The sequence below is a fragment of the Cavia porcellus genome, unplaced genomic scaffold (genome assembly GCF_034190915.1).
Source record: "Cavia porcellus strain 051 isolate PalLab524CR breed Dunkin Hartley unplaced genomic scaffold, mCavPor4.1 scaffold_1, whole genome shotgun sequence".
Classification (NCBI taxonomy): Eukaryota; Metazoa; Chordata; class Mammalia; order Rodentia; family Caviidae; genus Cavia; species Cavia porcellus.
In genome coordinates, this window is record NW_026947484.1 from 31,695,363 (window position 1) to 31,707,519 (window position 12,157).

At 43.0% G+C, this 12,157-nt stretch overlaps 2 protein-coding genes across 8 annotated transcripts in view; one reads left to right on the forward strand and one right to left on the reverse strand.

Moving 5' to 3' along the window:
- Positions 1-5,328: 5,328 nt before the first annotated feature.
- Insm2 (INSM transcriptional repressor 2) lies at positions 5,329-8,057 on the forward strand. Its single transcript, XM_063246667.1, has one exon. The coding sequence runs from the start codon at positions 5,329-5,331 to the stop codon at positions 6,991-6,993; it is 1,665 nt and encodes a 554-aa protein (XP_063102737.1). The 3' UTR covers positions 6,994-8,057.
- A 960-nt stretch (positions 8,058-9,017) lies between these two features.
- Ralgapa1 (Ral GTPase activating protein catalytic subunit alpha 1) overlaps positions 9,018-12,157 on the reverse strand; it is a 240,660-nt gene continuing 237,520 nt past the window's right edge. For all 7 annotated transcript variants that reach the window (XM_063246661.1, XM_013154645.3, XM_013154647.3 and 4 more), the window contains one exon: positions 9,018-10,332. In XM_063246661.1, coding sequence (XP_063102731.1) covers positions 10,184-10,332 — 149 coding nt within the window. In that variant the 3' untranslated portion in view covers positions 9,018-10,183. The remainder of the gene's footprint in view (positions 10,333-12,157) is intronic.

Sequence of the window (12,157 nt, forward strand, 5' to 3'; positions counted from 1 at the left end):
TATAACATTATTCTGTATTTCTTCATAATTTTGGTTGCTGTTAGCGTCAATACTTTTCCTTCACTTCTGACACTTAAGCGATAACTCCCACTCATCATTTAGGATTCACTGTGTGCCCTGTATCATGGCACTTTACATGCAATGCCCAAAGTGCCCCAGGAGATAATTTCTGCTATTGCCATTTTGCAAAGGGGTAAGTTGCTCAAGATTAAACAGCCAACATTAGAGCTGGAACTAAACTCAACTGTTTTAAAGACTGTGTTTTTGACCACTGTCTCACACACCTACCTATAAAGCTTCTATATTGAATTTTTCAGTAACCTCATTCCTACCCTCCAAGCCCAATGCCTGAAATTCCTTATTTCCCACATAGTCTTCTCCTGCCCATCCTGTGTTTCTAAGTAGCCAAGCAGCTTCTTTCTTGCTTCCATTTTCCTGATGGTCAGGTTACTTAAAAGCTTAAAAATGGTAGAATTCTCTAGGGAATTATGTAGGGAATGACTCCAAAGGACCAAATGGGAAGAATCTAGGCCATGAATTGAGTGGCAGATGCAGGGAAGAAAAGACTTCTAAGAACACAGGACACAGGAAAACCTTTTTATTCCTCACATTCTGCTGCACCCTAAATGCGCAGGATCTGTAATCCTTATAACTTCTCGTTTTCTTTTGTTTGTGTTCGGGCAGAGTGAGTATGATCAATTTATTTATGCATGTTCAGCACTGTTTATACAGCTATGAACAAAGAGCCTGTCTTGGTGGATCCCATAGCTGGGGCAGGAAATAACAATGAATAAATGCAGCAACAAGTGATAAATGCTATGAAGAAAAGTAAATAGAGGAGCTGTGTCTCAGTGATAGAGTGCACGCTTCCCATGTGTGAGGTTCAATTCCAAGAACACAACAAGCTGAGAAAGGGACAGAAAATGATAAAAGGTGGTGGGAGAGCTACCAATTATTAAGGTGGTTGGAAAAGATCTGAGATTAGATCCTTTAACTAAAACCTCGATGAGTTAGGGAATAAGATGCAAGCAAATCTGAAGGAGTATTCTAGCAGAATAAAACAGTTCAGGGTGGAAGCATGCTTATCCACACTGGAAGAAATCAGTGTGGAAGGGAATGACATTGGATGTGGTTTAAGAACAGCCAATCTTTATACTCTGAGTCACTACTTTGAAGATAATTTTTTAGGTTATTACATTATTTTGTCATGAAATTGTTTTTTTCATAAAATGAAAAAGCATTTAGAGCAGTATATGGAACATACTAAGTTCTACATAAATGCTCAATAAAGAAATCACTGGTTATTGACCTTTTACTCAAGGAAAAATAACAACCATGGACTAATGAGAGCTTTGGATTTTACTCTAATGTTATGGGAAGTCATTTGAAGATTTTGAGCAGAAGAGTGAAACAATCAGATTTATATTACAACAGAATCCATCTTGCTACTAAATGAAGAATACACTCTACAGGAGCAGGGGCTAATGCAAAAGACCAAACAGAGTACAGCGGTAGTCTAAGAAGTGTTTGGATTCAGGAAATGCTTTAAAGAGAATTGGTAAGACTTGCTAATGGGTTATGAAGTGTTTAGTTTGAGCCAAAAGTTTCTGAGTTTTGGCCAGGGCAGCTAATTGAATGAAAGTGCATTTACAGAGCTGAGGACACTGAGATGGGATTAGATTTAGGAGCGCAACTCAAGCATGCAGTGTTAGATTTGGGACATAAGGTTGATTTACAAGTTCTTGAGGACCACGGGCCTCTAGTTGCTGCTACTGGGGTTAACCTATTAAAGAAAGTGTCTAAATAGATGTGACAGTAGAAATAAATTCCTCGAGTAATCTTCTAGATACGTGATTAAAAAGTAAGTCATCTGAGCCTTTTTATATACACTATGAGTTCAGGACCAGAAGAAATCATTCTCTTTGGAAAATTTCCCAATTTCGGTTATCCCAATTTTGATTATCTCAATTTCTGAACTCAGATCAAAGTAACTTATTCCACAATTAGAGACAGAAAGCTCAAAGTGTAAATAGTTTAAGAGATAATACAGGGTATGTGGGGTTTTGTTAGAATATAGCTGATGAAGTTCCTGAGCGTTTTTTTAAAATTTTATTTTAAAAAAAACAAAACAGTAAAAGGGTACAAATAATACAGAATAAAAAAAATAAACAGTAAGAAATCAGTAGTTAATAGATTACATATTGTCATCTTAGAAATAGTTGTTCAAGTTACAGGATTAAAGCATACAAAGTGCACATTCAAACAGTGAGACTGTAAACAGTTGTGTTCAATGATCCAACAAAAACTTAGTAATATGGTCATCCATCTTACACACCTAAACACACTTGCAGTTGTATCCTTTGGAGCACTTTCTTTTCCTCTCTTTTTTACAATAACATTTACACATTTTGGGTTTTATTACTCCTATAGTTCTTCTTATTTTTTTGGAAGAGAATAAAACCAAATATGACAAAACAAAGCAGTCAGTCAAAACAAAGAATGGACATAGTACATGATGTAAAAATAGAACACAAGGTGATCAACAATGGTTACCATAATGCCACTTGCTACCTTAAAAAGAATTGCCTATATCATTAGGTATAATAAAATTGAACAAAACCGTACAGAATAAGACCAATAAAACCTAAACATTGGAGACATTACAGAGTTCCTGAGGGTTTTAAGGGAGAAAAGTTTTCAATGTCGAGAAAATTTGATAAAATAAAGACTTCATGATTTTGCCTGACACTGTCCTGTTTATTGTCACATATAAATAAAAAGAGTTGAGAAAGAAGTGCTCATATCTTGAAGGACGATCTAGGCCAGTGAAGGTAAACCTTTTAGAGATTTCAGTGACACAAACAGCTGGCTGTAGCACCTGTGCCACAGGTTTGCCACCACTGCTCTAGGCTGATAGTTGAGTAAGAGTAGGTATCTAAAGTTCCTTCTCTCCCCCCTTTCAATCCTTGATCTCTTCCGAAAGGTGTTCTTCAGTTGGAAGGCTGATGGCATGACAGCTGACAGCATGATGGAGACTTGTCACCTCTCTGCTAGCACCATATTTCTAACAGCCAGCCCTGGAGAATGCTAGTTATCTGTACAATTCTCCATTTGGTGTTGTGGTGTCCTGGGGGGTGGGCGTTTATCACATTTAACACCAGAAAGAATTGAAGGCCAGAAAGGATTTATAGTGTGTGTGTGTGTGTGTGTGTGTGTGATTACCAGAGTAACACTATATATATTTGTTGCAGAATACTTAACAAAAACTTTAAAAACCAAAACAACACAGACTTAATATTTCTAATATTACAACATTGTGGTAGGTTTCCTTACAGTGTTTTATGCATTTTATAACTGAGCTTTTAGATATATAGCCAACTTTACAACTTTCTGTTTTTGCTCAATGTTATTATATACATACTTGCCCATTTAATTAGATTTCTATGTTTACCTAGTCATTTATAGCATAGTTACACCATGATTTATTCAAGGTAATTTCTGATTATTTATAATTACAAATTACAGTGTGGCAAATAGCACTGTGCATAAACCTTTGCTCTTATGTTGGATGTCTCATTAAAAGAACAAATGGTGTAACCCACCATACATATTTTTTAAAAAATTCTTTGTATATAGTTACTCCAATTTCCAGAAAGATTGTTATTGGAAAATGAAGAGCTATCAGAAATACTGGCTATGGTAGAAAATATGACAGAAGTTATATATGTATGTAACATAGGACATACTTATTGTTGTGGGTTATGATTAAGAAAAAATAATTTGAAGCCTTTGGTATAGTGGAAAGAGTCTGAACTCTGGTATTAGACAGACCTGGGTTTGTATCTAGGCTGTCTGTGTGACTTTTGCCAGTTACTGTACCTACTTTTCCGGCTCAATTCACTCATTGAGAAGAGAATAATAATATCTTGCATTCGTGTGTGGAGAAAATATTGCTTAAAGCAGAATGCTTACTGCATAGGCAGTGATTAATATATAATCACTTCTGATCCTTTCTCCAAATAATGCCATCCATGTAAAGCAACTTCATTAACGAGAGGGAAGACAATCTGTTTTATTGATGACTAGATCTGTTACACGGTATTTAAAAACACCCCCTGGAGTATTTTTCTATATTTTGGGTTAGTCAGGCTACATGAACAGAGTTTTTTTTTTTCTGTTCTCACACTGTTCCTACCTATGTTGTGGATTTGAGAACTTCACTTTGGCCATCAGCAGTCTATTTCGTCGTCAGCCTGCATTTCCGGGCCTCTTCCACTTCCTGGACGGCGAGGAGCACATGGCAGGGGGCCTGAGGAAAATCTGTCGAGCCGGGTCTGCAGCACATCTTCTGCAAAGTGTCGCTCGTGGTGCACAGGGAGGCAGAGGTAATGCTGATGCCAGCAGCGTTTCTCACTCAATCTACTCCATGCTAAACAGGCCAGGCAGGCATTGAGTCATGTCTCCGGGTAGCACAAGTGGAAAGTGTGAACAGAGAAACCACTTTACGTGAGGGCCGCGGAAAATGAGATCCCTTCCCGCCCCACTGGCGCGGCCCTCGGGGAGGGGGCACTTATCGGCCCGGCGGCCGGCCCAGGCGTGCGGTGCCGGCGCTCAGAGGCTTGGCGGGCACGCACGCGCCGCCGAGAGCCCTTCTTTCCAGATGGAGCTTCGCGGCGTCGCAGCCGCGCGACACGATCGATACTAGATGGCGGCCGCGTCCCGCCGTCAAGTGCAGGCGCAGGGCGGGGACGCAGCCACTCCGCTGCGGCCTCTTTTCAGCCCCGCGCCGGCCACGGACGTTAACCCGTTCCCGGCTGACGAGCGCTGCCGTGTCCGCCGCCGCCCGCTTGCCAACAGACAGAGCCCGGGCCTAAGGGTTTCAGACTGGCAAGGGGCCAGGCTAGGTTTGAACCTAGGTTCCCCGTGTGATTAAGAGGCAGGGAGTCGAATCTGCACAGTTATGCTCGGGGCGTGTCGTGAAGTCGCCGCTGCGCCCGGCTCCCCACAGACGGCCGCGGAGACCTTACCTTCCCGCGGCGTCGCGCGGCCGACGTGGGGCGGGGTGGACAGGGACACCGCGCGGGTTCCCCGAGTGAGCCCGCCGACTGAAGCCCCGCCCCCAGCACCCGCTCCCACTCCTGATTGGCCGATGCGGTCCGCAGGCGGTCGGGCCGGCGTCTCAGCTATAAAGTGAGCCCCGGCATGCCCGCCGCGGCGAAGCCCGTGCAGCTTCGGGGCTTGTCCGCTCCTAGCCCTCGCCCGATCCCAGCCCTCGCACCCCCCCCCCCCCCCCCCAGTTCAAGGCACCCGAGCGCTCTTGACTCCACAATGCCGAGGGGCTTCCTGGTGAAGCGAACTAAACGGACGGGCGGCTCTTACCGAGTGCGCCACGCCGAGCGGGTCCTACCTCCACTGGGGCCCCAGGTGGCGCCTCCCGCTCCCGCCGAGGTTCCCAGCGCCTCCCTGCCGGGTGCAGAGCGCGCGAATCCCCACGCCGAGGGGCGGACGGCGGAGACAGCTCAGGAACTGTCTGGATTGCCCTGTCGGGCTGCGGGGGTGAGCCCGGGGGCGGGCGGGCGGGAAGGCCTGGAGTGGAGGGCCGAGAACTCGGAGGGCCCGGGGCCCAGCCGCAGCCCCACGAAGCCTGCGGGGGCTGAGCTCCGCCGCGCGTTCCTGGAGCGCTGCCTCAGCTCGCCGGCGTCCGCGGAGTCCTTTCCCGGGGGCACCGCCGCCCTGGCCACCTTCTGCTCGGGGGCGCCGGCCGCGGCGCCTTCCCCAGCGGAGTCATTCCTGCTGCCGCTCCGGGCGCCATTCCCGGAGCCCGCGCTCCAGCCGGAGCCCGCACTCCTCCCGGCCGCCTTGCACGGCTTAAAGCGGGCGGCGGCCGGCGAGCGCCGCGTCAAGCTGCCTGCGGGCTGCCCGCCTGGACCAGCGGCTGCGGGCATCAAGAAGCCAAAGGCCATGAGGAAGCTGAGCTTTGCCGACGAGGTGACCACGTCCCCGGTCCTGGGCCTGAAGATCAAGGAGGAGGAGCCGGGGGCGCCGTCCCGGGCCCTGGCGGGCAGCCGCACGCCGCTGGGGGAGTTCATCTGCCAGCTGTGCAAGGAGCAGTACGCGGACCCCTTTGCGCTCGCCCAGCACCGCTGCTCCCGCATCGTGCGCGTCGAGTACCGCTGCCCCGAGTGCGACAAGGTCTTCAGCTGCCCAGCGAACCTCGCCTCCCATCGCCGCTGGCACAAGCCACGTCCGCAAGCTGCAAGTACAGTCTCCTCCGCCGACGGGAAGCCGCCCCCGTCGTCTTCGTCCTCCCCAGATTCTGGCTCCATGGCGCCTTTCCTGGCCGAAGGAAAGGAGAATAGCCGGGCCGAGCGGACTGAGGATCAGCACTTGCAGGCGAAGGACAGCTCCAGGGAGGATCAGCACCAGGACAGCGACCCACGCCTAGGCCTCTCGGGGCTACCAGCCTTAGAGCAGCTATCCGTGCCTCCGGCTCCTTTCACCGAGGGAGTGTTGGGGCGTCGGGTGCCTGGGGCAGGTAGTGCCAGTGGTGGCGGGGGATCCGAAATCTTCGTGTGCCCGTATTGCCACAAAAAGTTCCGTCGCCAAGCCTACCTGCGCAAACACCTGGGCACTCATGAGGCAGGTTCGGCTCGCGCACTGGGCCCCGGCTTTGGCTCTGACCGCAGGGCCCCACTCGCCTTCGCCTGCCCCTTGTGTGGGGCGCACTTCCCGTCCGCAGATATCAGAGAGAAGCACCGGCTGTGGCACGCTGTCCGCGAGGAGCTGCTTCTGCCTGCTCTGTCTGGGGCTCCTCCCGAAGCCCCGGGCCCTGGAGGGGCATCTGACGGAAGTGCGCAGCAAATTTTCTCCTGCAAGCACTGCCCGTCCACTTTTTTTAGTTCCCCGGGACTGACCCGGCACATCAATAAGTGCCACCCCTCAGAAAACCGCCAAGTATTGTTGCTGCAGATGCCATTGCGGCCTGGCTGCTGAGGTGCAAGAAACCAGGACGCTGTCAAGGCTGGCCTCGGAGAAAACGAATCATGGGAACTTCTATGGGGCTTTGTTCAACTTGCAAGTTTTACTTTTTCTTTGCCATGTTTTCCCCTCCTAAAACTCTCCTAATAGTCAGTGTCCCACCAGGGGAGACCAGGTACGTATATGCCATAACCATTCATGGTCGAAGACTCTCAGCTGTAAAACCCCTTTCACTTTCCCCACTAAAATAGGATTTCCCCCCTCAAAACTCTGGAGACCCTAACGAATCCTATATGATTTGTAATTCCTATGGAAAGTCACAGTGAATGCGTGCATGTCTCAGTGTCTACAAAGGTTCTGGCTACCAAAAGTGGTAGTCACATTTTGTTGTTTTCTCTTGCCATCACAGGCGCCTATGTAGTTTCTGTCTCAATAGGGTCAGATATCTTGCATTGTATATTCTGTGAATTTAAAGTTATGTGGTTGGTGCCAAACTTACAGGGGGGAAAAGACTCAAGTCCTGTGTCCATGGGCAGGGAATTTAAAAAGATGTTTGCTATTCTTGAGGGTATGAGAATTTTCCCTCAAACATTTTAATGAAATGTTATAGTCGATTCTTACATTAGTTTTTGGACAGGGAGGGTGTTATTTTACTGGAAGGAGCCACCCTCCAAAGTCTTACCTTTGGCTATTTTGTGTGCAGTATTCAGGAAGAGCTACTTTAAATCTGTTTACATAGCTTTTTAGAAATACTAATTTTTTTCCTTAAATCTGTTTTAAAGGTTTCACCCCGTATTATTTAATGTTTGTTGTAAATCTCATACTGTGTATTATGTATGAAATTATGTTCAGCTTTTCAAGATGTTAATACCTGTAATACATGGAATTGAATGGCAATTCCCTCAATATTCAGTATTTTCTTTCTAGCAGAAACTTTTGAATTTCTTTTTGTAAACTGTATTCAGTGTACTCTGTACCCATTCTCTTCATACTGAGTTTGGGGCACTGGCCGAACATTGCTTGACAGATAGCTTGGATCTGTAAGACGCGTACCACCAAATAAATGTACTATAGACTGCTTTTTGTTCTGTATTTGTCTTAAGAGTTGGCTGAACATGGTGTATTTTCAAAGCCACGTTTCTTATCTCCCCAATGCCAGTGATTCTAATGCCTCTTAGAATCTTAGGATCACTTTAGCATACAAAGGCAGGAGATATATTTTGCAAATAAATGTAAGTGCAGATATGCAATAAGAAGTTTTCCTTTGAAGTATAGTAGCACAGACTTAAGTTCCAAAAAGCAGTATATGTTAACTTTAGAAAGATAATTCTCCCACAAAGAGAAATGTTAAATATTTTCTGTAAAAAGTTACTGAATAGTGTTATTTGAAAATGACAAAAATCTTAATGGTACTAATTTCAGTATTTCACGTTGGTATTTTCAGCCCATTTTGTGACCTATTAGTTGTCCACTAAGATGCTTATTTAAAATAAAGTGAATATACCTTAGAAATATGTAAGCAGTTAAATTTGAATTTCCTTCTTTGTATTTCTGAGTGGTGGGAAATTGTCTATAATGTTTAATCTTGTTTCCAGGGACTTCTTTACCCATTTATTAACTGGAACTTTAGTTTTAATTATAATGGCAAAAAAGTACACAGGAACTCTGAAAAACCGTTTTAGAAAAATTGGCGAGTTTTATTTCTGAAAGTATATTATAAAACAATGTGGAATGTAAAATATCAGGCAAACATATAGCTAAGATAAACTGATGTTTTAATCCTGCCCTGGGTGAAGTTTTTGGCCAGCACTGGTGAAGGTATAAAATTTCTTATGTTTTCAAAAGCTGTGGTAGTATCTTGAAAAGTACGTTGGAGGGTATCCTGAAAAGGGAATTTAAATTTGTTTTCATAATTATCTAAGGTAACCTAATTTTATCCTTTATATGTCACCAATAGTCATATACCTCTGATTATTCATATAGCTCTGATTATTAAGTGTGAAAATTATAAAATACAGAAGAAAATAATGGACAGGAAGTGATAGTAAGAATATTTTTATTGTTTTATTAAATACCATGTCATCTTTTTTTTTATCCTTCCCACCTTTATAAATTTGTAGACAGTACATGAAGGATGATACATAATTTTTATTCTATGGTTTGCCAGTATGATGTATTTACACATGCAGTTGGTACAGATGTCATGCTACATTTCCTTAGGAGATGCTCAATTTTTAAAAATGTGAGCAGCTTATGTACTAGAGGAAAATGCTCCTGGAGGGTGGGATGTATACCAACTTGCACATGCAAGTTTAGTATATTAGATTTAACTTAGATTCCTGGGTCATGTTTCCTTTTCTTTTAAAATAATGTACATAGTTTGAGCAACATATTTATATCAGGAAAGTTTTTTCCTCCTCACCACCTTATTTTTGGTATTTAAGAAAGAATAGAGATATACTAGGTTCTATCAACCAATGTTAATGGGCCACAATCTCAGAACAGAAATATTTAACGGTGGTACCACTTAAAGCAAAACAACAGAAAATTATCTGGAAGCTAAACAGAAACCAAAGTTCAGCAGTGATTTTGCTAATTATCTGATATACATGGCATCACCTACACATTCAAGAAATGCCTTGAGAATTGCCTTGAGAAGAAAAAAAAATTAAAATTATTTCAGTTGGAATTTGAGATATTAAATGACCATCTAATTTTGAATGTTTTATTTTTGTGACATAAATAATCTGTACATATCCTGTTTATTAACAGATCTGTAATTTTAACTTTACAAATGCTTAAGTTTAATTTTACATTTGTAAAAAAATTATATATTTATTGAACCATAAAGCTGCAATGGGACACAATAAATAAAACGAGACTATCTGTCCAATTATATTTTGGCTCAATGTTAATCATGAAATTAAAGGTAAAATTACTTACATGTAAATATCTAGAAAGGTAAGATAGAATAAAACTCAGCCCCCTCAAAAAATGGCAGTTTGGAATGTAGGGGAAAAATGAACTGAATAAATAGACCAAATCTAAAATATTAAGTTACAAATTATTTCAGTCCAGTGTTTTCTCAAATAAATGTACAGGAAAGAACATGCACAGTATGGCAGATCTGAAGGCCTGAAAGGGTTAACATTATGTTCGTGCTAAGGTGGCTACTGCAAATCACACCGTTGAGCTGCTTGTCTCCCTAGGATTTATTGGCTGAACCAGAGGAACGACGCAGCTTCATGGACATGCGGCTTTTGCTAGTTCGAGGAGACATTGGAGAGGCCAGGTCAGCCCCATCTACCTGCGTTGCTGTGGGAGCTTCACTGGGTAGAATCTCTGGGTAGAAGCCTGTAGAAACAGCAAGAACATTACCACAGTCATCCAGCCTCTCATTCCATAAGAAAATACGCTGTCTATTACTAATCTGGAGTGAGGATCCCAAGCCTTATCAGTGTCTTTCGAGAGAAAAAGCCCCATATGTTCTAGGGTACAGTAGCCTGCTAATGTATTAAAGCCCAGTGATCTGGTGGCTCATGTTATCATGTTAGCAACAAAGCACCAATCATCATCTCCAGAGCCAGAACCCTGGAAAAAGCAATGGTAAACGAAGACTTTGGGCAAGAATAGGGATCCAAAGCACTTCTGGCATGCAGGAAAAAACACAAGAAGCTAGTGAGAAAGACCAGTTTCTGTCTCTAGGGTTCAAGGTATAATTAAAAAAGGGCCTTCGTTCTTCAAACTGGAAGAGAACAGAACAGAACAGAACCTAACAGTTCTAGACAGGTTCCAAAGAACTACTCAATACTTACGAGACCATCATATACGCTAGGTATTTAAATTGGATTTTAAAAGGAGGGCAGATAAATTCTTAAAGGAGGGAAGAAGATCATAATTCTCGTTACAAAAATCAGTCAAAAAAGATAAAGTCATGTTAAAAAAGATAAGTAATGCTTGCTTTTACCTTCATTAAGTTCTGCAGTAACACTGTAGGTACCAAGTAAAACTAGTAAATGAAGAATTTTAAAGTAAGCAGTCAGGCATGGTGGTGCACACCTGTAATGCCAGTACTCAAGAGGCCGAGGCAGGAGAATTACAGTTCAAAGCAAGCCCGGACTACCATAGTGCAAGATCAGCCTGAACTACATAGTGAGACCATGTCTCAAAAAACAAAACTAAAACAAAAATCAAAGCAAGCAAAACAAATTCAAATAGGAAAAGCTTTTATGTCACAAAGTATTTTTTAACTCCGTCTTTATGAATTATGACTACAATAAACAATACAGGACCGTGCATATAGTAGGATCTATGAGTAAATGAACAAGACATTAAGAAAAATCCTTCAGAAAAAAAACCTCTACAAATAAAACAAAATTTAAATTGTTTCTATATATTTCAAGGTATGTTAATCCATATTTTTTTCTGGGTTTAAGTACATGAAAAAATGGAGGGAGATTTTTGGGAAACAACTGACAAAAAATGCTCAGTGAAGTGCAGAACTCATGGGATATCTAAATTAAAATGTATCTAAGTCTTCTGTATGTGGAAAGCCAGGTTTTCCAGTACCACTCATTAAAGAGGCTTTCTTCCAGTGTTCACATATATCTGTACAGAATATTCAGTGTTTTTAAGGCCAAAGGTTACAATTAAAAACAAATATATGTCTCGCCATGTTTTGTCATGTATAATCCATGTCAACTATCTTCCTCACAGTAACTTCTCTAACATTTTCTTTTCTAATCGCAATGACACTGGCCTTCTAAATAAAAGGAGAAAATATAGTTTTAGTTCAGTTTTACTCTTCTTAAAGATCTGAATTGGTGAATACTGAAAAATTTACAGAATATAAATCAATGGCCTATTTAGGGAAGCCCTGCAGATGGGTAGTAAAAGGAAGGTGAAGAGCAGTAGCCCACGCTTTTTTGCTAACGTGTAATATTCCGGCCATTGGGAGAGGCCTTCCCATGGCTCTTTACCTTGAGACGACCAATGGTTTCTAGCGGAGGTTTTGGGAGGAAGAGAACTATCACTGCATTTCTTTCTTTGATGTAAATGAAGAAATGGAGTAGCGAGCAGAAGTGAGAAAACAAAAAGAGAAGATAGACAACAGATATGAGAGTCGTAGTGCAGAATTCTACAGGTGTTAACTGAGGAACAGAGAAGAGAGTGACCAGGT